Source organism: Ursus maritimus, unplaced genomic scaffold (assembly GCF_017311325.1).
Source record: "Ursus maritimus isolate PB19 unplaced genomic scaffold, ASM1731132v1 scaffold_12, whole genome shotgun sequence".
Classification (NCBI taxonomy): domain Eukaryota; kingdom Metazoa; phylum Chordata; class Mammalia; order Carnivora; family Ursidae; genus Ursus; species Ursus maritimus.
The window spans coordinates 27,610,729-27,633,735 of NW_024423564.1; the positions used below are offsets into that span (position 1 = coordinate 27,610,729).

At 37.4% G+C, this 23,007-nt stretch overlaps 1 protein-coding gene across 2 annotated transcripts in view; it reads left to right on the forward strand.

The window, feature by feature from the left end:
* The window catches only part of DIPK1A (divergent protein kinase domain 1A), a 105,238-nt gene that overhangs the window by 62,958 nt on the left and 19,273 nt on the right, over positions 1-23,007 (forward strand). For both annotated transcript variants that reach the window (XM_040627033.1, XM_040627032.1), the window contains exon 2: positions 14,336-14,470. In XM_040627033.1, the coding sequence (XP_040482967.1) occupies positions 14,336-14,470 (135 nt within the window). The remainder of the gene's footprint in view (positions 1-14,335; positions 14,471-23,007) is intronic.

Here is a 23,007-nt window from a genome sequence, read left to right on the forward strand (position 1 = left end):
TTTTCTTTAAAAAAAAAAAAAAGAACTATCTACCTGCTTGTCTTTATTTTTCACACCTCCAGCTCTTCAGCTCACTCAGTCTGGCCTCTCTCCCGTGGAGTTGCTCTGGTCAAGGTCAACACTGACGTCTGTGTAGCTAAGTCCAATGAATACTTTTCAATCCCTAGCTTTGTCGCCTCTCAGCCGCGTTTGCCACTGTTGACTGCTCTCTGCTTCTTGAAATCCTCTTTCCATGATTTCCACATTACAATATCCTTCTGGTTTTCTTCCAACCAGTCTGCACCTGCTTGTTCTCTGTTACAGCTCTTCCTTTTTCACCCAGCCATTGACTAGCGAAGATTCTCAGGGCTCAGTCCTAAACCCTGTTCTCACTCTGAGTTTTTTGTGTAAGTGATAGCAGCTTGCCATGGGCTTTATTACTTTCCCTGCATTTCTCCTGAGCCTTCCCCTGACTCCCAAACCTCTGCCTCAAGCTCTGACCTCTGTTTTCTCAGCCATAGACCTGCAGCTGCCTTCCAAATATCACTCGCATGACTCACAGGCATGTTAGTCTCAACATGTGCAAAACTGAACTCATCCTTTTATCCTTGCCCTAATATTTGTGTCTTCCATTATTCCCCGTTTTAGGAAATGGCACCATGATCCATTCAGTTGCTCAAGCCAGAGACCTGGGAGTCCTTCTTGATTCCCCCCTCATCATCACTCCCATGTTCATTTAACCATGAAATCCTGATCATTCTACCTCCTAACCATCTTTCAAACTCATCTCTTTTCCTGTCATTTCTCGTGACCACGCCAGTGTAGATGCTTTCCGATTTCTTTCTTGACTTTATAAGAGATAGACATTTTCCAGTATTTCAGTACTTGATATATTTATTTTTAAAATTTTCTTATTGAAGTCTAAATTACATACAACAAAATGCTCAGATATTATGTTGTACAGTTTAATCAGCTTTGACAAATGCATTTACCTAATGTAACCCTCACGCCCTATTAAAGCACAGAACATTTTCATCTCCCTAGAAATTTCTCTGGTGATCCTTCCCAATAAGTCACCCATGAAAGTAACCACTGATCTGGTTTATTTTTTAAAATATTTTAATATTTTAAGTGTATTTTTTAAAGAAAAATACCTGACATGAAGCTTAATAGTAAAAATAAAATTTTTACTATTAAGTTCAGTATAAATATGTCAGAAAATAATGGCTGGTTTTTCAATCTAAACTACCTTATTAAGTATGATTAGAAATATTTTAGACTAACCTTTTAAGTTAACTTATAATTTCAACACTATTCTAATTATAGATATACACACACACACACGTATAAATACAGTAACACACACACACATATATATATAAGTATACTCACACACACACACCCTTTACACTTTGGAAATACTTAGAGCTGAGGAGATGGGGAAAGTGAGTCCAGAAAAAAATTTAAATCATATCAATATCTACTGAGAATCTTTTATACATACATGTACATAAAGCAATACAAATAATGGTTATTTTTATTTATCTTACAAGGAATTCTACATTTTTATTGAGATAAAATGTCCAAAGGAGCCCCAAAAATCTCCCCAAAAATGTAAAAACCTTTTAGCATTTATGGACTATGCAACATCTTTTAATTTCTCTATATGCTATTTTCCCAATTAATTTGTTTAAATCGTGCCTTTAAACTCCTAGCAACTAAATATAGAGATTAGAAAGTTTAAATTGTTTTGTCATGTACTTGAATATGAAAGATTTAAAGAAAGCTAGCAGAGCCAGGAAACTGATCTCTTTTGTTTAGTCATTCACACGATAGGTACAGTAGAGGTGGCCAAAATGGGAGCTCGGTTAGACTGGTCCATCTCTGGATGCATGTCTAATTCAGAGGGACCATCTTTAAAAATAAGAGGTGGGACGCCTGGGTGGCTCAGTCAGTTAAGTGTCTGCCTTCGGCTTGGGTCATGATCCCGGAGTCCTGGGATCGAGTCCTACATTGGGCTCCTTGCTCAGCGGGGAGCCTGATTCTCCCTCTGCCTACCACTCCCCTTGCTTGTGTTCTCCCTCTCTCTGCCTCTTTCTCTGACAAATAAATAAATAAATAAAATCTTTAAAAAAAAAGTAATTAAAAAAAAAAAAGAGGTAAGTTAGACTCCTCCATGCAGACAACTCAGCCCTTTTTCTTCATAGCTACGCTGGTTTGGGGTCATTAGGTTTTAGATGGAGACCCATGGCATAGTGAAAAGAGCAAGAGTGCTAGATCTGAACTTACTTGGGAGAAATGAACATTGCCAAGTCCCAGGCACTGTGCCTTTCTTCACTGATCCCCACAATTTCATTGTGCATTTCCGTTGGGAAACTTTTTTGAGCACATATCCCTGATTTATGTGTCACTGTATTAATATTTCTTACACTTCTAAGAATAGGAATTTTTAGTATATTTTTTTGTCTGTGATTTTGTTTTCTTTTCACAACATCTACATTTTATAGGTGAAGAAACTAAGGCTCAGGGAAGTTTAGTAACTTGCCCAAGGTCACATAATTGACAGAGTGACATTTGACAAATCCCAAACCATTTGGGGTCTCAGTTATAAAATTATAGATTCCAGCTATGTGATCTGCAAGGCCTCTTCTAGCTCTGAACAACCTGTGCTTCTATGCTGTTGCTAAAACTCACCCAGCTAAGACATAATCTCTGGTTTAGTATTTCTAAGCAGATAAGGCCTATTATGCTCCATATATTAATAACTAGGAATTTTAGGAATTAGTGGGATGTGGAAGAGAAACTGAAAAGTTAAAATAGTGTCAAGTTAGCTTGGTCTTTGGTACAATTTTAAAAATCCACTGGCATTTTTGTGTTTAAGGGTATATGTTGCATATTTAAGAGTTTGGTAGCAACAGTCAGTACAAACATAATTTATTTATAAGATGGCCATTATCCTAAGCACTATAAGTAATTCTATCACTGTATTTTCATGAGGATTTTTTGGTAATTTTCAGCATTTTCCCATCTGGCAAAGTACTTCTCTAAGTACTTGCGTTGCAATAAGTAACTGCCAGGGTGTAGGTGCCTCACTTTCCACAAGGCCAGCAAAACATTTTCATACAGAAACTGTCTCAGTGCATTCCCTTTCTAAGTCAGCTCCTTTTCTTGTAAGTGAACATTGCTATGACCAAAATCACTGTCATTTGCATTTCTATAGGTTTTGCTTTGTTTTTTTTTGTTTTGCTTTGTTCTTTTCAGCTTTTTCTGGAATTGAAAAGAGAAATGGGAAGACAATTTTAGATTAGCACCTGTCTGAGAAATTCCAAAATTAGAGATGGCCATCTGGCTTGCATTATTTGTAATTTTTTAAAAATAGAATCTTGCCATTCCAAACAGACTTTTAGGCTATTCTAAAATAATACTTAATTTTTTAAAAAGATTTTATTTATTTATTTATTTGACAGATATATATATATAGAGAGAGAGAGAGTGAGCACGTGCGCACATAAGCAGCGGGAGTGGGAGAGGGAAAAGCAGTCTCCCCCACCAAGCAGGGAGCCCAGTGCAGGGCTTGATCCCAGGCCCCTGGGATCATGACCTGAGCCGAAGGTAGATGCTTAACTGACTGAACCACCCAGGCGCCCTGAAATAATATTTAATTTAGGAACTGCTTTACCTATCAACATTTTACTATCAGACTGAAAGGAGGATAGTTAGATGATGGTGATGTTCATTCCAAGAAGGAATGCTTCTGTAAACTCTCTGTCCTCTGATCGGACAGTATAAGGTCACATTTCCCAGTCGTTGGACTCACATGACCTGCAAGTCCATCTTAGATTCCTCTGTGCTTCTAATTATTCTTTAGAATAATTTACTTAGGTCAGGCCTAAGGTATTCAACCACAGTAGGTCTTAAGATATCTGAACTTGCCCGAGGTCATCCCTAACTTGGGGGTACTTTAAATTTTGACTGGCTTTTGCCACAACTAATACTAAAGATTCAGAGAGCATATGAAAAGCATCAAGTCCATTGTCAAAGAAATGAGACTAAACTGTTTAATTTGCCTATAAAATTGGATGTGGGGGAAGGTAAAATAAGTGCATTTGAAAAACCAGTGAATGTTAATTGTTGTAAACCTTTTGGAAAGCATTGTAACGATATATATCATAAACCTTTAAAACTACATACGCTTTGACCTCAAAGTTTTACTAACAGAAATCTCTCCTGAAGAAATAATCAGATACTCCCGCAAATATTTACATATTTAATATAATGGGCAATAGAGTAAAGTACAGGCCTGAAGCCAGGTTGCCTCAGCTTAAATCCTGGTTGTCCTACTTACTCCTAGTATGCTTAACCTCTGCATTTTTCTGAGTTTCTCCATCTGTAAAAAGAATAGTCCCCCACTCATAGAATTCTTTAAGGAGAGAATAGTAATCCCCTCCAGTATCCGTTAGCTACCACAACAATGTTGCGTAACAAATTGCGTCAAAGTTCAGTGACATCTAATGAGTCACACATCGGCAGGTCAGCTGGTGCTCAGCTTTCCCGGGCTGCGCTCCCCTCCAGGCCATGGTCGTGGTTCAGGTGAGCTATGGTGTCACTTATTCTCCTGGGACTGGTGGCCTACCAGGGACTGGTCTTCTGCTGGCAGTGTCTGAAACATAAGAAGGCAAGTCCAATTATATGCTTTTCTTTGCATGGCATCTACTAACAAACATTGGCAAAGCAAGCCACATGGCCAAGCCCAACATCAGTGAGGCAGGGAAACTGGGCAGGGGGAGGGAATGAATATTTGCAATTCAAGGGTTGACATACTGTTTATAAAGAGCCAGGTAGTGAGTATTTCTGGCTTTGCTGGCCATACAGTCTCTGTTGCAACCACTCAACTGTGCTGTTCAAGCATGTAAGCAGCCTTAGACAGGAAATCCGTGCACGGGGTGACTGTGTTCCAGTAAAACTGTGTTTACAGAACCAGGTGGCAGACAGGATTTGGCTCATGGGCCATGGTTTTCTCACCCCTAACCAATTTATCACATTGGATTATAGAGTTTTTATGAAGATTAAGGAAATTAATGTATAGAAAGTGCTTATAACAGTTCCTGGTAGAGTAGCACTAATAAATACTGGCTGTCATTAATAGTGTTGTTATTACTATTATTATAGCACAATATTGGAAATAAAGATGTCCAACAACAGAGATAGGGTTAAATAAATTATAGCACACCCATACTCTAAAATGTTATACATTCATTTTAAATTTCGTGTTTTAAATTTCAAGACTATAATGGCCTAGGTACATGTTTGCAGTATGTTAAGTGAAAAAAAAGAGAGACAAATGATATTTAACATAACACCCCAACTTTATTTTTCTTAAAAGATGTGTATTTTTTTATACATACTAGAAAACAATTAGGAAAGGAATATACCAAACTGGATCATTTACTTTTTTTTCCTTTTTGTTTTTGTTTTTTCAAGATATAATTGATGTGTAACATGGTATCAGTTTAAGGTCTACTACCTAATGATTTAATGTATGTATATATTGCAAAATGATCACCACAGAATGTTTACTTAACATCTACCACCACGCCTACTTACAATTTTTTCTTGTGATAAGAACTTTAAATTACTTAGTTAATTTTTCAATTTTATTTTAAATTCCAGTAGAGTTAACATACAGTGTTATATTAGTTTCGGGTGTACAATGTGGTGATTCAACAATTCCATACATCGCCCAGTGCTCATCACGAACGACAAGGGCATTCCTTAATCCCATCTTCTTTTTTTTTTTTTAAAGATTTTATTTATTTATTTGACAGAGATAGAGACAGCCAGCGAGAGAGGGAACACAAGCAGGGGGAGTGGGAGAGGAAGAAGCAGGCTCATAGCGGAGGAGCCTGATGTGGGGCTCGATCCCAGAACGCCGGGATCACGCCCTGAGCCGAAGGCAGACACTTAACCGCTGTGTCACCCAGACGCCCCTCCTTAATCCCATCTTCTGATAAGAACTTTTACAATCTATTCTTAGCAACTTTCAGATATACAATGCAGTGTTATTAACTATATTCATCATTCTGTACATTACATCCCCACACCTTATAACTGAATTACATAATTTTTTACTGTCCGATTTTTTTTTTTCCTATACTGGGCATGTATTGTTTTCTGGTATTAATGTACTTTGATGACAGAAAAATGGAATCTGGTTCCACTGAGGACTTTTCTAACTCTGATGTAGCTTCTATTTTATATGTCATTTACATTTTAATTGCTTAACAAATCAAGAGTTTACCCTCAGAGATGTCTGATTAGAATGGACTACGTGGACACTCTCTAACCTGTTGTATTGTTAACTTAAAGAAAAGTTGTTCTGCTCTAGGGCACCTAGAAAACTGTGGCGGGGTACCAGCCAATGGGAAGAGAATCCCTACACTGTCTCTCAGGTCATAGGAACAGTAGCTTCTTTCAGACCACATTCCTTGAGCAGCCACAGTCCTTTCAGTGATAAAAGGCAGAATGTTGTTGTACAGAGGTGAACAACAACACCCCTTCCCTGGCTACCTCAGTGTTTTACACAAAAGCTTTTCTCATGTATCTAAGGGAGGTTAGGTTTCAATATTTAATTGCCACTGTGCCTGGAAATCCTGTAAATAAATACTGGGAAGGGAAGCTAGAGAACCCAGCAGTTCATGAATATCACAAAATATTAACTAAAATTAATTTCTTTTTAAGAGCCCTTCACAATAATCAACTTTCATCTAAATTATAATCAGGTAGTCTCTGGATTTTCCAAGAGAATCCAAGATTCTACACTGTGTTAAAAATTGGGTTGTACAGGGGTGCCTGGGTGTCTCAGTTGGTTAAGCATCTGCCTTCAGCTCAGGTTATGATCTCAGAGTCCTGGGATGGAGCCCCACATCGCATTGGGCTCCCTGCTCAGCTGGAAGCCCGCTTCTCTCTCTCCCTCTGCCCCTCCCCCCACTCATGCCTGTGCATGCGCACGCTCTCTCTTTTTTAAGTGAATAAATAAAATCTTTTTAAAAATTGGGATGTACAGCCTTAGAAATAATTATTCCAAATAACATTTGCTCTAGAATGTGCTTTAGAATCTGAACTTTAAAGGGACTGTGCTTTTTAATCTTCGGGTTTCAGTAAAACCTAGCTAACCTTTATTTTAAGTAAGTGAATTGTCAGTTAGTAAGTGAATATGCTCATGCAAATAGGATTCTCGTGTCAGATTTGTATGTGAAGACCGTATGTTTCAGTAAGTTCTAGATCCAGTATGGTGCCTTAGGCCTACTAAAAGGGGAACACGGACACCTGATTTTCCCATTCTCGGTGCCAGAATCTAAACTGAATTAATAAGGTAATGTGAATCCTATACAGAAACTTCTCTATAACCATAGCTCAAGTAGTTCTTTAACTTGGGACTCTGTGTGTATAAGCTAAAGATTGGTCAGTAGTTTTTGAGCTCGTGGTGTGGAATGACTATATTCAGTCAGTTGTATAAATATATACAACTACACATACTATTAATGGATTTTAATTACAATTTCCAATTCTTCCCCACTAAGGAAGAAAGAAGAACCCTTAATCAGAATGGTCACACACACACAAAAATTGTCTCTCTTCTGGCTGGGACCTCTATATTGCTTTTCTCCTCACCCCTAGAGCCTTCTTTCCTGGTTCTAGCCTACAGAGGCAGCTAGTCTCCAGAGATGACCCCTCAGTGAGCCACGCTTTCTGGTATCCGTACCCTTATGGAATACCCCTTATATTCGATCTGCTCTGGCCCTGTGATACCATAGGAGTGGGGCAGAAATGATGCAGCTTCCTTCTTGGTCTCTGGGAACACTTGCTCTGGGGTTAGTCATCCATCACGTAAGAAGGCTAACTACCATGAGCACCAGGCCCTGAAGAAGTCCAGCTAGCCACAGGAAGCTGTTCCAGCCATTCCAGCTGAGGGGTTGGACATATCCAACCATGTCAGTCCTCCTTCACGGGCCTTCAGCCCTAACACAAATGCGTGATAAACTTGAGAGACCTGACCAGCTGAGTCAGTCAGCCCTCAGAGTCCTGAGAGATGTAAATTCTTGTTGTAAGCCACTAAGTTATCGGATAGTATGTTATATAACAATAGAAAATTGGAACACTTCACTTTCTTAACCGTTAGTCTCTCTGCCCTGGTATGTTGAAGAAGCCCATGACTGAGTTCACTTGCTGTTGCAAATGCTAATATTCCTTTTATGTAGAGTGCTATTGGAGGCTACACTTCCCTCCCACATGCTTTGTAAAATGCTGGCTGTCTATTGTTCATAGAGTGCGTCAGGAGACTTGTAGGTCCTCTAGATATATTTTTAAATAGATGTGCTAAGCACCTATATACAAATATGGTGGTTTTTTTCTGATTAAAAAGGTAATATATTCATTATAGGAAATCTGTATAACAGAGAAGAAAACTAAAAATCATTCATGATCCCACCACTCTTGACATTTTGAGATAGCTACCCTTGACATTCTGCTTTATTTCCTTGCAATTTCTACATTCCATTGGCGACTTCTTCTCCTTTTTAAAAAGCAGAATTGGGAACATACCATACATGTTGTTTTGAAAACTCATTTTTTTGACTTACTGTTTCATGAACATTTTCCCATACTTTGACACTTCTTTGAAATAGTAATGTACCGTTGAAACTAGCCACAGACTTAAGGATCACCCCATGCAATTAATTCCCCAGGTGTTCTTGCGTTTTTGATGCCATCAGCCCCTCAGCATAAAAAATATGAACCAGCATTCAGAGAAAATGTGAAAATTATCCACTCCTTACTGGAATTTTATTTCTACAAGAAAATCAAAACAGAGAATATGCTCATGCAAATAAAACTTTCAGAATTTAGGTCAGAGAACAACTAGGATTCTTCCTATAAATGTGAAAATTCACCTCTTAGAAGATGAAAAATGCTAAAAAAAACAAACAAACAGAAAAACCCAGCTCTGACGACGAGACTAATATTGTTATTTCACAAGGAATTCTCTAAAAGTTTTGTCATAAAAATAAGCATTTTCATGCTCAAGACAAGCTGGGGAGCATGAACATTTTTAGAACCTTTCTTTTCACTATTTTTAACTTAATAAAAACCCAAGGTTTTCCGTGTTTGGAATGACATAAAAGGGTTTTTTTTTTTTTAATGTTTCTTTGAATATCATAGTGGCCTTTGTTGTTTGTGAAAGTTAACAGTAAGATAGTTTACATTTGGTGCATTTAGACATTCTTCTTAATGGTTTTCCAATAGGCCTTCAGCTAGAGGTGAGACACCCTTTAAATAAAGGTACAGGATCCGTTCCAAAGTTTATCTGCATGTGTTCTGGTGTACAGTAACTATTTACCCTATTAAATGATTTCTTCATATTTCTGTTTCTATAGCTAGCGCATTTTTCAAAAGTACTATTACTATAAATAGAATGTATTTAAAGAAAAAGGTAAAAGTTATATCTGGCGACATTTATCCATAATTTTAACTCTAGTTTTTTTCAGCTAGATTAGTCCTAAATATGCAGTAAAAGTTAGCCAGCTACAATGTTGTCAATATAACAATAAGGGAAAAAAATTTTTGAAGATTATTTCGGAGTAACTGGTAATGGAAAAAATTGAATAAAAAGATAAACACATCTCTCAGCTTTCTCTTTAACATGATGAATGATAAAATGATTGTATTTGAGTTTGTGCAAGTCATAACCTTATCAATTTGTTATGTTTTTTGAATGTTCAAGTCCACTAAATATGTTAACTAAGATATTTGTGGGTAAAAGTAAAGATATAATATTTTTTCCCCTTCTCAAAATTAAGAGCATCTGTGTAGGGAGTATTCAGGGGTAAAGCAAATGGGACCATGCGCTTTATATGTTTACAGAAGATGTTAAATATGGAAAAGATAAGCAATGGAAGTAGTCTTAAATTTTGATGTGTTGCCTCTTTATGCCTATTTTTAAAACTTAGTGTAAAATTATTTAAATAAGACCAAAGGTGTTCAGATTTCTTTTGAAATAAAAAGTTATCACAATGAGATCAAACAATATAGAAAAGAAGGAAAAACATCACTATTCTCTAGAGTAGAATTGATAAAGTTTGTTTCATTATTTATAGATTTGCCATCTCCAGTGATTTTTCTCAAATATACTACTAATCATTTACTCTAGTCATAAAGAACTGCTTCTTTTGAAAACTCATTTTTTTTTGTTATTTCCAGGCAGGTGTTAAATTTTTCTAATTAGTAGTCGATGCCTTAAAGACTAATTGAATGTAAAATGACAATGTAATACAATTTTGATTCTTTCCAATTTTGGTTTCATTTTGTAATGTAACCATAATGCAAGGTTCCTCAACCTCAGCACTATTGACATTTGGGATCAGATAATTCTTGGTTGTGCTCCCACAACCAATGTGCTTCTGTGCATTGCCAGATGTTTAGCAACATCTCTGGCCTCTACCCACAAGATACCAGTAGCACTCCCCAGTCATGAAACAATGTCACCAGACGTTGCCAGGTGTCCCCTCGGGAGCAAAAGTAATTCCAGTTGAGAATCACTGCCATAGTGTATTTACTAAAATTCTGATCAGCTTTTCAGGAGCATGATTCGAAGTAAAGCAGTGTACCGTTGGTGGGTAGGCACAAAATCAGAACAGAAAAGCTGCTAGGCAGTATTTTGGATAGTTCAGCATAAATAAAAAGATCAGAAGCAGTAAGCGCATTCCTTAATCAAAGACTGGGTTGTCTAGGTAATTGGTACAGAACAGACCACTGGAAACATTTTAGTGATTACCACACAGGGAAATAAAATTAGTTAATAGCTAGAGATGTCATTTATGGCTGTTTTTCTTCAATCATTATTTTAAAATGTGAAGCAGCAGGATCTGCAGATATTAGAGGACACATGAAGGTCCTTGTAACTATTTTGTGTTACCCCCAAATCACAGTGATTTTCCATGGCGTGCTGGAATAAAAAAATGCCTCACTCCTTTTGTCATTATGTCTACAACAGGTGATGCCCAGTGCCCTGCTGGGAATGCCATTAATCTAACTTCCTCTCCAAAATTTTTGACATTTGGTATCATGACAAGCACCCAGCAGGCAAGCCGGTTCACAGGGTGTTTTTCAGTTTAAACATACGCCAGAGAAAATAAAAAAATATAGCTACGCGAGAGAGAAAAGCAAAATGATTTCAAATTTTATTAAATTGAATACGCAGGAGAGAGAAATATACAAAAGCCTTAGCTGCCTACATGTATTAAGCTTCATATGCATTTGAAAGCATCTTAGAATAGCTTTACTAAACATGTTTACAAAAACCTGAACAAATTATTAACAGAGGGCAGTTAACATCACAAAACTCCTTGAGATAGTGTCAAGAAGGTAAGACAGGACCAACCTGGATGCTGGGAGAAAACCCTACTCACTAGGCCTGTGAAATTTTCCTTTACTCTGTGACATATACCTGCTGCAGAGCAAGGCAGGAAGAGGAAAAAGGAAATGGTATGTCTTCCCTGATTCTTCTTAAAAGGAATTGAATTAATCTGTTTAAAACACTGCCTCAAGGGGCGCCTGGGCGGCTCAGTCCGTGAAGCCTCCGACTCTTGGTTTCAGCTCAGGTCAACAATGGAGATCAAGCCTCACGTCCAGCCCCCGCATAGGGTGGAGTCTGCTTGGGAGTCGTTTCCTCTTCCTCTCCCTCCCCCTCTGCTCCTCGCCCCCTGCACACGTGTGCACAAGCTCTCTGTCTCTCTCTGTCTCATATAAATAAGGAAATCTTAAAAACAAAAACAAAACCCTACCTCAAAAAAATCCTGTAAGATGTTCATATTAGGTTGGACTTTCAAAAGTAAAATCATGCTATGCTGTGGTCCTTCAAGTGACCCTCTGAACTATTGGGCCACTTGTATGGTAGATTAATAATTTGTTCTTGCAACTGAAGATGTTTTTTGTTTTGTTTTGTTTTAGAGAGACACAGAGCTCAAGTGTGAGCAGTGCAGGGGCGGGGGTGGGGGGTTGGCCGGAGGGGCAGAAGGAGAGGGAGAGAGAGAAACTTAAGCAGGCTCCATGCCCAGTGCGGAGCCCCACACGGTGCTTGATCTCAAGACCCTGAGTGGAAATCAATAATTGGTTGCTTCACTGACTGAGCCACCCAGGTGCCCCAATAACTGGAGTTGGCCTTAAAATGTCTAGCCTAGGGCAGTAACAATAAGAGACATAATAGACAACCAATAAAGAGCTGCTGAATGAATGTATGGGAAGGAGGTGTCTTGGTGTAGGAGTATGCCTTATTGTATAATACAAAAAATTTTACATCAGTAGAGAAAAACATACACAAAAGAAGTCATGCACCCATCATCCAGCTTGAAAATTATCAACCCATGACCAATCTTTCTTCAAATATACCCCACCTACTTTTCCTTTGTCTGTTGTTTTGAAGCAAATTCCAAATATATCACTTCATTCATAAATATTTCAATGTCTGTCTCTAAAAGATTGGGGCTCTTTTCTTTAAAAATTACATTATTGTGCCTACAAAATTAAAACAATTTCTTAATAATCTCAGGTATCCTGTCTTCAAATTTTCAATTGTCTCATAAATATCTTTTTTTTTTACAGTTTTTCATTGCAATCAGGACTCAAAAAAGATCCACAGATTGTGATTATTTATTTCTAAAATATTTTTTAGTCTTCAGTTTTCCCCATCTTCTCCTCATTTTCTCCCCTGTAACTTACATTGTTGCAGAACCGGGTTGTTCGTATCGCAGCGTTTTCTACAGCCTGGAGTTGGCTGATTTTATCCCAGTAGTGTCACTTACCGAGGTATCACTTATGTTCCTCCATCTCCGGTATTTCCTGTAAACTGGTAGCTGGAGTTAAAGACTTAATCAGATTCAGACTCCGTTTTCTTTTTGCAAGTCCAAAACGAAGGTGGTGGCCAAGTCATAGCGACAGCATTCTTGGCTTCTTGCTCAGTGCCTTGCAAAGTGATTTAGCTAACGTTTGTTGGGTCTTTTCTATGTGCCTCGCAATGTGCTCATGTTCTATAGGCATTATGTCATTTAGTCATATTTAAGCTTCAGAATACTGGTACATATCAACTTCTGTCTGATGACTAGACCCCTTTAGTAGGGTCAAGTGATCTTGAATGTCTTTCAAACAAACCCCTCAGTGTATACTCCATTGTCATTTATGTGATTTAATTTAGAATTCTGTCTGAATTTTCTTTTTACTGGATTCATTTAGAGCTCTACGAAAATAGCTTGCATTAAAGGCATTTTTTACATTTTATTAATAAAGCTCGAATACCTGTCACTTCACTGTGAATTTGTTGTACTCAGGCTTTTTGGTACTGGAATTCACCATCTGTTGATCTCGCCAACAGAATTCGCTATTTCCTGAGTCTCTTTCCTTCGCACCCATTGTCTTCTGCAGGTGCACTCAGGTCCCTTTCATCTCGCTCTGCTTTCTTTGCACGCTCAGTGCTCACAGTTTCCCACTGTTACCCAGTGTGAGAAGCTGGCTCGTGATTGTAAAAGCAAAAGTAGCTTTTCATTGTTTGTTCACATATCTATAATTTATTCTGTTCAACTATCTCTGTACCCCCCAAATTTACCATTTATGAAACCAGACCATTGGAGATCCAAACTCAAACAATAGATGTCCAATTATCTTGACCAACTGACATTTTTGAAGATTAAACTGTTTGATACGTTGTTGATGGGGAAAGGGCAGTAACCGGCCCAACTTGCAATTAGATTGCGGAGAACTGGGAGCAAAACAATGCAAAGAGGATCCCATTGTGTAGCTCTCCAAGCTGACATGCAAAGAATACCTTATTCTTTAGATATCTTAACCCTTCTTCTCCGATCATTTTTCCTTTAACAGTTGTAACAGCATTCTCCTCAAGCTTCCACATATGATTATCCATAAAGAACTTGAAGATTCTTATTTGAAATCATCTGTAAGCTTGTAGTGTGTAGGAATCGTGTCTCTCTTTACCTGACCTCACAGAGTGCCCAGGGTAGCACGGTGCACGTGCTCGTGCTTCATAAGTAGCTTTCGTTGCTAGTGGTTTTTGAAAGGTTATACATTTTAAATGGTATTTTGTTCCCTTTTTCCTTGGCAGGATGAAGGAGCTTCCTTTTCTAAGACCAGTGCTGTTTGGACTCAGTGAAAGTACACTTTGTTCTAGGAGAATTGCCATGTGAAAGCCTAGAATATATATTGAGTTCTTCCAAGAAGGGGGGAAAAATCATGTTCTAGGACAGTGAATGCTGACTTGGTGCTGAATGAATGTTATGTGCTCTTTTACTCACAGGCTCGCTTTTCATATGTGCGGATGAAATATCTTTTCTTTTCCTGGTTGGTGGTTTTTGTTGGAAGCTGGATTATATACGTGCAGTACTCTACCTATACAGAACTATGCAGAGGGAAGGACTGTAAGAAAATAATAGTAAGTAGTTTTGATTTCCTAGTATGTAGAAAAACTATATTAATCCTATGTTACATTTACTACTTATATACTTACTAATAATTGTTTTCAAAAAGTAAAAGTTAATTCGACCTTAGAGTTGTGTTGAACTTCATAGCTTTGCAATGTGACCAAGTTAGTAGGAGTGTTCCACACCTTGAAAAATCTACACTTCAGAAATCTAAATATGGAATACTAGATTAGTGTGAGAGCATCCTCAGTACAGACAGGGATTCTTTTTAAAATATACTAAAAGTTTAGTTTACTCACATCAGATCGGTTTTTAAGTGTTTAGAGTATAAAAATATTTACAGGCAGCCTTTCCGGAACATGTCTTTTGAATAGAGTCATTCTCAAATACCAAAAATGTATCTGAAAAGCATATATTTAGTATTTATTTTCTACCCTAATGATTGGCTATAGCTCAGGAAAATTGCTCTATCAGTCTAAGATTTCTAGTAGTAATTATTGGTTAGATGTTTGAGGATCAGTAAATTTAACTCCATGTTTTCTTCTATATTATATAAATAATATAAAAACATTGCATGTGAGAATTATATTTTTGATAATAATGATTGTTGGGATCCCAATTATTATAACTTACGACAGATTCTATAGTTATCGAGTGGTTACTCTTCACTCAGGCCAATGGTGCTAGGTTTGTGCATATAGCAGGGAACAAGCTATCATGACTGCAGGAACTTAGAGTCTAGCAGGGAAGGAAATGAATACAGTAAGGTAGGATAATAATTACAACAGCAAGTGTTGTAGGAACATAAGGCAGGGAGACCTGAAGCTTTCCAAAGTTCTAAGGAAATGAAAATCAGTTTAACTCTAGGCATTCTCAATTAAGATAAAAAAATATTCCCCAGGAGTATTAACAGCCTCTTAAATAGGCAAGGGAGGAATTACTGATATAATAAGCAGGGAGATGAATTAGTAAAGATGAGTCCCAAATCAAGTTCAGAGGTGTCAGTCTCATATGTCCATTTCAACTGGCCATCCCAGATCATTGAGGAATTTTTTTTAAAGATTTTATTTATTTGAGAGAGAGCATGAGGAGGAAGAGAGGCAGAGGGAGAGGAAGAAACAGACTCCCTGCTGAGCAGGGAGCCCAATGTGGGGCTTGATCCCAGGACCCTAAGATCACAGGGAGCCCAATGCGGGGCTTGATCCCAGGACCTTAAGATCATGACCTGAGCTGAAGGCAGACACTTAACCGACTGAGCCACCCGGGAGCCCCCAGATCCTTGAGGAATTTTAAGATAGGAACCTCTGGGGCCAGGCAAAGTACTGCATACTGGTCAGTAATACTTAAAATAATACTATGAAAGTCCCCCAAGCCCATTTTACAAATGAAGAAATATGCACACCTGAAATTGATGTAACATTGTATGTCAACTATACTTTAATTAAATATAATATCTATATATGACTAAGAGAGAGAATTTGCTTGTGATGGTGGAGCCAGATGGTAGTCCTAATTCTGCCTCTATATAAAGCTCAGACTCTTTCTGCTTCCCTGTGTCAGAAAAGACTAGCAAAATTATAGCTTAATAGAAGTAAGAAAAAAAAACCCACAAAACTCACCTGCTTACTTTTAATGAAGAAGAAGCAGGAGTTATATAATCAATTATAATAACATAAAATAACCAAAGTATTTGAAATATCTATTTTCCCTTTTTCTAGGGCACTTTTCTCAAACTAGGTGTCTTGGGGCACATTAAAAGTATCCCATGGATAAAAGCATTCCATTATCAAATATATTTGAAAACATCAGGTTAAACAAAGATAAATAGGTGACTTTACTGAGGACTTCCCAGGATCTTTAATATACTAATATGTACTCTGCATCTCCAGAAAAAGCAAATATATTTGATTAGGGAAAAAATCCATCCCACCATGACTCTTGGGAAGACCTATTAACATCTTCTGGTGATGTTAAAAATACTGTAATAAGAGATTAAAACAAAATGAAATAGATATGCTTTTATTGTGTATTAATACAATAATATGAAAATTGTAAGCCATATGGTGGTGACTATTCTGTTACAAATGAGTTATAGTTGTGAAGTATTTTTTATTATTTTATTTCTTATTTTTAATATTTTATTATTGCATTATTTTTCATAATTTTTCCTTTAATTTCACTTTATAAGAAATGGAAGCAGAATTCTAGCATAATTTGGGGCACCTGGGTGGCACAGCGGTTAAGCGTCTGCCTTTGGCTCAGGGCGTGATCCCATCGTTGTGGGATCGAGCCCCACATCAGGCTCCTCTGCTATGAGCCTGCTTCTTCCTCTCCCACTCCCACTGCTTGTGTTCCCTCTCTCACTGACTGTCTCTATCTCCGTCGAATAAATAAATAAAATCTTTTAAAAAAAAGAATTCTAGCATAATTTAATAATTCTAATATAATAATAATTCTAGCATAATTTAATGGTTATCTTACTAAAATTTGAAAATAATGAAAACATTTTCTGAGCCTAAAACATATCTTTTCCCTGAGACTGGCTTTAAAAAAATGGTAGTTTATCTGCATTTGGGAATTGTGTTCTTAAAACTTACCAAAACTGGTAGTATTAAGATCAGTAATACTAAGATAGTACTAACATTTAATAGGAATTGTGTGATTAGAACTAAAAAGCAAGCAGAAAAAAATATTTCTTAAGTACACATTAAAGCTTCAGAAAGCCAACAAGATATCTTGTGAGGAATTACTTGGTCAAGATCTGGGAGAGGATAAGACTTGAGAGAGGTGAGCCTAGATTTGGTGACTTTGTTTGCCTGGGGTATGTGACCTAAAATAGAGTTTTATAGGGCTAGGAAGATAAAAATCTAGTCCAGGTCCTACCAACAGTGGGACCTTGGTACACCATGCTGTGGGCTGATACCCTAAAGAGCTGAACCCCAACATTAAAGGTGAACTAAAAGAACCTCAGAGGTGTGAGCTGACTTTTGGAGCCTCTTTTTCCCTCAAGGATGTTGCTGATACTGGGCATGAGCAGGGGTCTGAGAAACAGGACTGTATACTAGGAGAGAGCTGCTGCTGGGGACAAGAAATTAGCAAGCTTTTGTAGAAAACTAAGAGAGCCTCAAGCACACAGCCAGTTATCCTGTTGGGATATTTGCCAAATCCTAGGGTTTTACAGAATGGGAGGCTAAACATCTCATTGGAAAGCCTTTGAAAAGCAGAGCAGACATTTTGGCAGTCTCACAAGATACAGCCTAAAGTTATGAACCTGCCAATGGGGGGAAACCCCACTGAATTCCCAGGCTCTCCATTAAAAACCCTAGAGGGCTGTCTCTTGGGATGGAGATAAGCCAAAAATAGCTTGAGTTTTACCAGAGCTGCAGCCCAGCCTCCATTCAGCACAGTGCCTGATTGGGTTAAGATGTTCAGCTACCATTATATCTGTCTACCCAAGGAAAGGGAAACCCTCCCTGGAGGCACTATGTGAAAAACTAGAGGACATGGCAAAAGATAAGGTGGCATGATCAAAAACCAAGAGATAAACATGGACAGTAGAATCAGATCCACAGATGATCCAGATATTGGAGTCATCCAAAAAGGGTTTTAAAGTAACTGTGTTTGGGTTCAAGTAAATAGGAACAAAGGTTAGAAATTAAATAAAGCAATGGATAATTTCAACAGAGAATTGAAACGTATTAAACAGAATCAGGAAGACGATATGGCAGTTCAAAAAAAGTTAAAGAGGGAATTACCATATGATCCAGCAATTCTGCTTCTAGGTGTATACCCAGAAGAATTGAAAGCAGGGACTCAAGCAGATACTTGCATACCAGTGTTCATAGTAGCATTATGCACAATAGCCAAATGATGGAAACAACTCTAACATCCATTAACAGAGAAAGGCATAAACAAAATACATGGAATATTATTCAACCTTTAAAAATAATGGAATTCTGATGCATTCCACAACATGGATGAACCTCAAAAATGTTGTGCTAAATGATATAAGCCAGATACTAAATGACAAGTATTGTATAATTTCACTAATATGAAGTACCTAGAATAACAATTATATATAAATTGGGAGAATGGGGGGCGCCTGGGTGGCACAGCGGTTAAGCATCTGCCTTCGGCTCAGGGCGCGATCCCGGCGTTATGGGATCGAGCCCCACATCAGGCTCCTATGCTGTGAGCCTGCTTCTTCCTCTCCCACTCCCCCTGCTTGTGTTCCCTCTCTCGCTGGCTGTCTCTATCTCTGTCGAATAAATAAATAAAATCTTTAAAAAAAATAAATAAATAAAAATAAATAAATAAATTGGGAGACTGGTAAAAGGAGTTAAAATGTTCAAGATTCTTATCATATGGCAGCGTAGGGTAAGAGTATCAACCAGTTAATATCAATTAGTCTATTCATATCAATTAATTAATAAAATGTCCCTCAATTAACTTTAGACTTTGTTGATTGAAATATGCATACTGTTATTTCTAGGATAACCTCTGGAATAGAAAAAGAGTGTATCATCTCCAAACTGATAAGGAAAAATGTAATAATAAAAGAATACTCAGTTCTAAAGAAGGCAAGGAAGTAAATAGAAAGGAACATATAGGCAGTAGAAGTACAAAATACATAACAAGACAATAGATGTCACAAATTGAATTCCCTAGGAAACAGACTCAGAGACTGAGATTTGCCTGTAGGGTGTTTATTGGGATGGGCTCTTGAGATTAACATCTATGGGGAAGTGAGGAAACAGGATAGACCAGAGAAGTCAAACTGCACTACAGTGGTAACAAAGACCTCAGTTGATTCTACAGGGAATTTTGGAGATGGCGTAGCCTTGCAAATGTCCAGGTGTTTATATGCTGTCACTGACCAGTCACTGGATATAGTTTTCTACCCTCTTCCACCCTCCCTTAAGGGAACATGACCTTGGGTAAGTCTGTATTCTAGGGCTGAGGACAAGTCTCAAAGAAAAATTCAGCTGAGAGCTGTTGACTACTTATATGCCCAACAGCTGAGGGAATGACTGCTCCAGTTCTAGACAAGATATGGCTGACTTACCATGGCATTGGCTGCAGTATATTTCAACCCAAATATGTTGGTAATTACATTAAATGTAAATGGACCAAATGCTTCAGTTAAAAGGCAAAGATTGTCAGACTGTATTAAAACTTTTAAAAAACTATATTTACAAGAGACACCTCTAAAATATAAAGATGCAGACAGATTGAAAGTAAAAGAATAGGAAAAAAATTCATGCAAATATGCAAATTATAAAAGGGGGATATTTAAAGGAAAAACCATAGCTATATATATTTGTGTAAGTTTTATATTACACAAGCTATACCTTTTTTTAAAGTCTGAATCAGCCCTTACTGGCGTGAAATGTAATACTTTTTAAATTTGTTTCTCCTGTGTTTTAGTTTTATAATATCTGCCTAAGTAATTGGCCTTTTCACAAATGTTGGCATTATCCACACATACTTTTTTTGGTCCTGGTGATTCCTGTTATGAAATGTAGAGTCTAAACTGATTTTCTTTCTCCCTCTGTATTACTGCATAGACTGTTCTCCTATTTAAGTGGACTGAACTGAACCAGAGTGTGTAGTAAGATGGCTGATTTTCAATTTGGATATAAAAATATAAAACTGCATTATCTCAAAACCACATTTAGCAAAAACATGCTTGCCAAAGGATTTGTAGTATCCTGTGTATAAACTCTGAACAGCTTTACTTCAAAATCCTCAATTTCATCTTCATGAACCAAGGAAGATTGTAAAGAAATACAGAAGATTCCCAAAGAGGCCCTACAAATATTACTTGATGAAGTTTAACAATGTGGGTTCTTTCCTTCCTTTTGTAAGTTGGCAGTTTGACTTCTAACTTTTTTCTAGTTCTTTTTTTCCCTATTTTTAATCATTTAATACTTACTTTCAAGGTAACTACTATCACATAGCAATCATATAAAAAAGTATAACCTATTTTAGAAGAAGTATCAGTATGCAGAGTCCATGTCTTAAGGAGCTTACATTCTTGTAGTGGAATATGTATAATAAAAACAAAAACAAATAAACAAATGACTTCAGGGACTAAAAAGTGTAATAAGAAAGGATATAATAGCAATATTTTGAAGAGAATGGCTAGGGCATGCTACCTTAACTGTAGTGGCTGGGAGAGCCTTCCCTGAGAAGATGGCATTTTGAATTACAGCCTGATGAGAAGGAAGCAGTTGTATGAATATCTGGGCAAAAAGCATGTAAGGAGAAAAGACAGTGAGTATAAATGCCCAAAGAGGGGAGTGCGGTTAGGAAATATGGTTGGTTTCATGAGTAATTTATAAAAATCTGTCTTATTACTTTAGTCGTATCATGTACATTTTGAAATCTTGCATAGTGAAGGAGAACTTCTTGATTATAATTAACTCAACTGCATCATGTTAATCTAAAATACTAGGCTGGAGTCAAAGCACCAGACTTACCCTTTCTTGTGGTGTACTGTATGACTTTGAGTAAGTGACTTCATTTCACTGACTTGCTGTTAAGTCCATTGTACAAGCACCAGACTTACCTTTTCTTGTGGTGTACTGTATGACTTTGAGTAAGTGACTTCATTTCATTGACTTGCTGTTAAGTCCATTGTATTGTATATTTGAAAGTTGCTCAGAAAGTAGATCTTAAAAGTTATCACAAGAAAAAAACATTTTGTAACTATGCACGATAATGGACGTTAACTAGACGTACTGTGGCGATTATTTCACAATGTATGCAAATATCAAATCATTATGTTGTACACCTTAGACTAAGATAATGTTATATGTCAGTTATATCGCAATTTTTTAAAAAAGATTTATTGCAAGGAATTGGCTTACCCAGTTGTGGGAGCTGGCTAGATGAGGCTGAAATCCATAGGGTAGGCTGTCGAGGACAGGCCGGACCTCTTGGGCATGGGCTGAAGCTGCTGTCCACAGACAGCATTTCTTCTTCATCATGGGAGCCTCAGTAATTCTCTTAAATCCCTTCAACTAATTGAATCAGGCCCACCCAGATTATCTAGGATAATCTCTCATTAAAGTCAGTTGATCATGGGGGCATCTGGGTGGCTCAGTCAGTTAAGCATTTGCCTTCAGCTCAGGTCATGATCTTAGGGTCCTGGGATCGAGTCCGCATCGGGCTCCCTGCTCAGCGGGGAGCCTGCTTCTCCCCCTCCCTCTGCCTGCTGCTCCCCCTGCTTTCTCTCTCTCTCTCTCTCTCTCTTTCTGTCAAATAAATAAATAAAACTTTTTTTTTTAAGTCAATTGATCATGGACTTCAGTTACATCTAAAAAACCTTCACAGCAACACTGAGATTATTGTTTGCTTTACTAACTGGGGACTGTAGCCTAGCCAAGTTGATGCATCCAAAGACCATCAGATCAGATTAAAGTGGTTTAGTTTGTACCAGAAATTTGTACTACACAAATTTAAAGAAAGAAGGCTTCAATGAACACAGAGATCACTGTGGGTAAAATAGCAAAGAAAGACTTCATAGAGGACAGAATTTCTCTAGGCCTTAGAGAATAGAAGGAATTTGGATAGGCTCTCAAGGAGCATCTTTCTCCTTTTAATTACAAACCAAGCTTGCTTAAGCACTTTTATCCCCAAGAGCAATTTGCTGACTAACTTTAGATCTGAGAATTCCCAGAACCATGCTAGTAACCACTAAACCATAGCCTTGGTTGGTGGGCCATTTGGCTGCCTATAAATTAACATATCTTCTTCTTTTGTCTTTTTATAGTAAGTTTTAAAAACATATTTAGAATGTTGATCAAATCAGATATGTATTTCCTATAAATTATGTACTCTGTGTGAATTAGTCTAATTTAGTAATCAAGTATATTTCTCATAATTTCAGCATTGGAAATCACTATAGAACATTAGTATTATTTACCTGAGACGTTTTCTCAATCAATGGATAATTTTTATTAAAAGGTATTATACGGTTAATGGGATTCTTAACTTATCTAAGCTTCCAGGAAGCTAGGAGCCAAAACTGGAATTAATTCTGTACGTCGTACATTGATTTACAGTTTGAATTAAAGTTTCTTATGTTCGGTTTTTAATAAAAGTATACTTTCCACTGTCACATCCATTATTTAGAGCTTGATTCCAGTGAAATGCATAATAGCCTTTTAAATACTAGGCTTTTAAAACTTTGAGAAGGAAATACAGTGGGGGTGGTGTATCTTGGGAAGCCAAGGTTAACTTGTGGAAGTTGTGAGCACTGAGAACTGTGTTCTGCTCTTCTTTGTTCAAAGGCAGCTTTCTCTGAAACTGAGGGCAACCACTAACTAACCCTAATTAGATGTGCTTGGAAGGATCTATTTTTTTCCGGTTGGGCTTTTTTTTCTTTTATCCACCAAGCTAATTATAATATGTTGTATAACTCATTGAACATTTTCTTTGATTATAGAAATCACTGATTCACTCATTATTTCAGCAAATCCTATTTGGTGCCTAACCATAAAGAAATTTTGCACCGTTTGTGTAGTTTGCTGGGTTCTTTAAA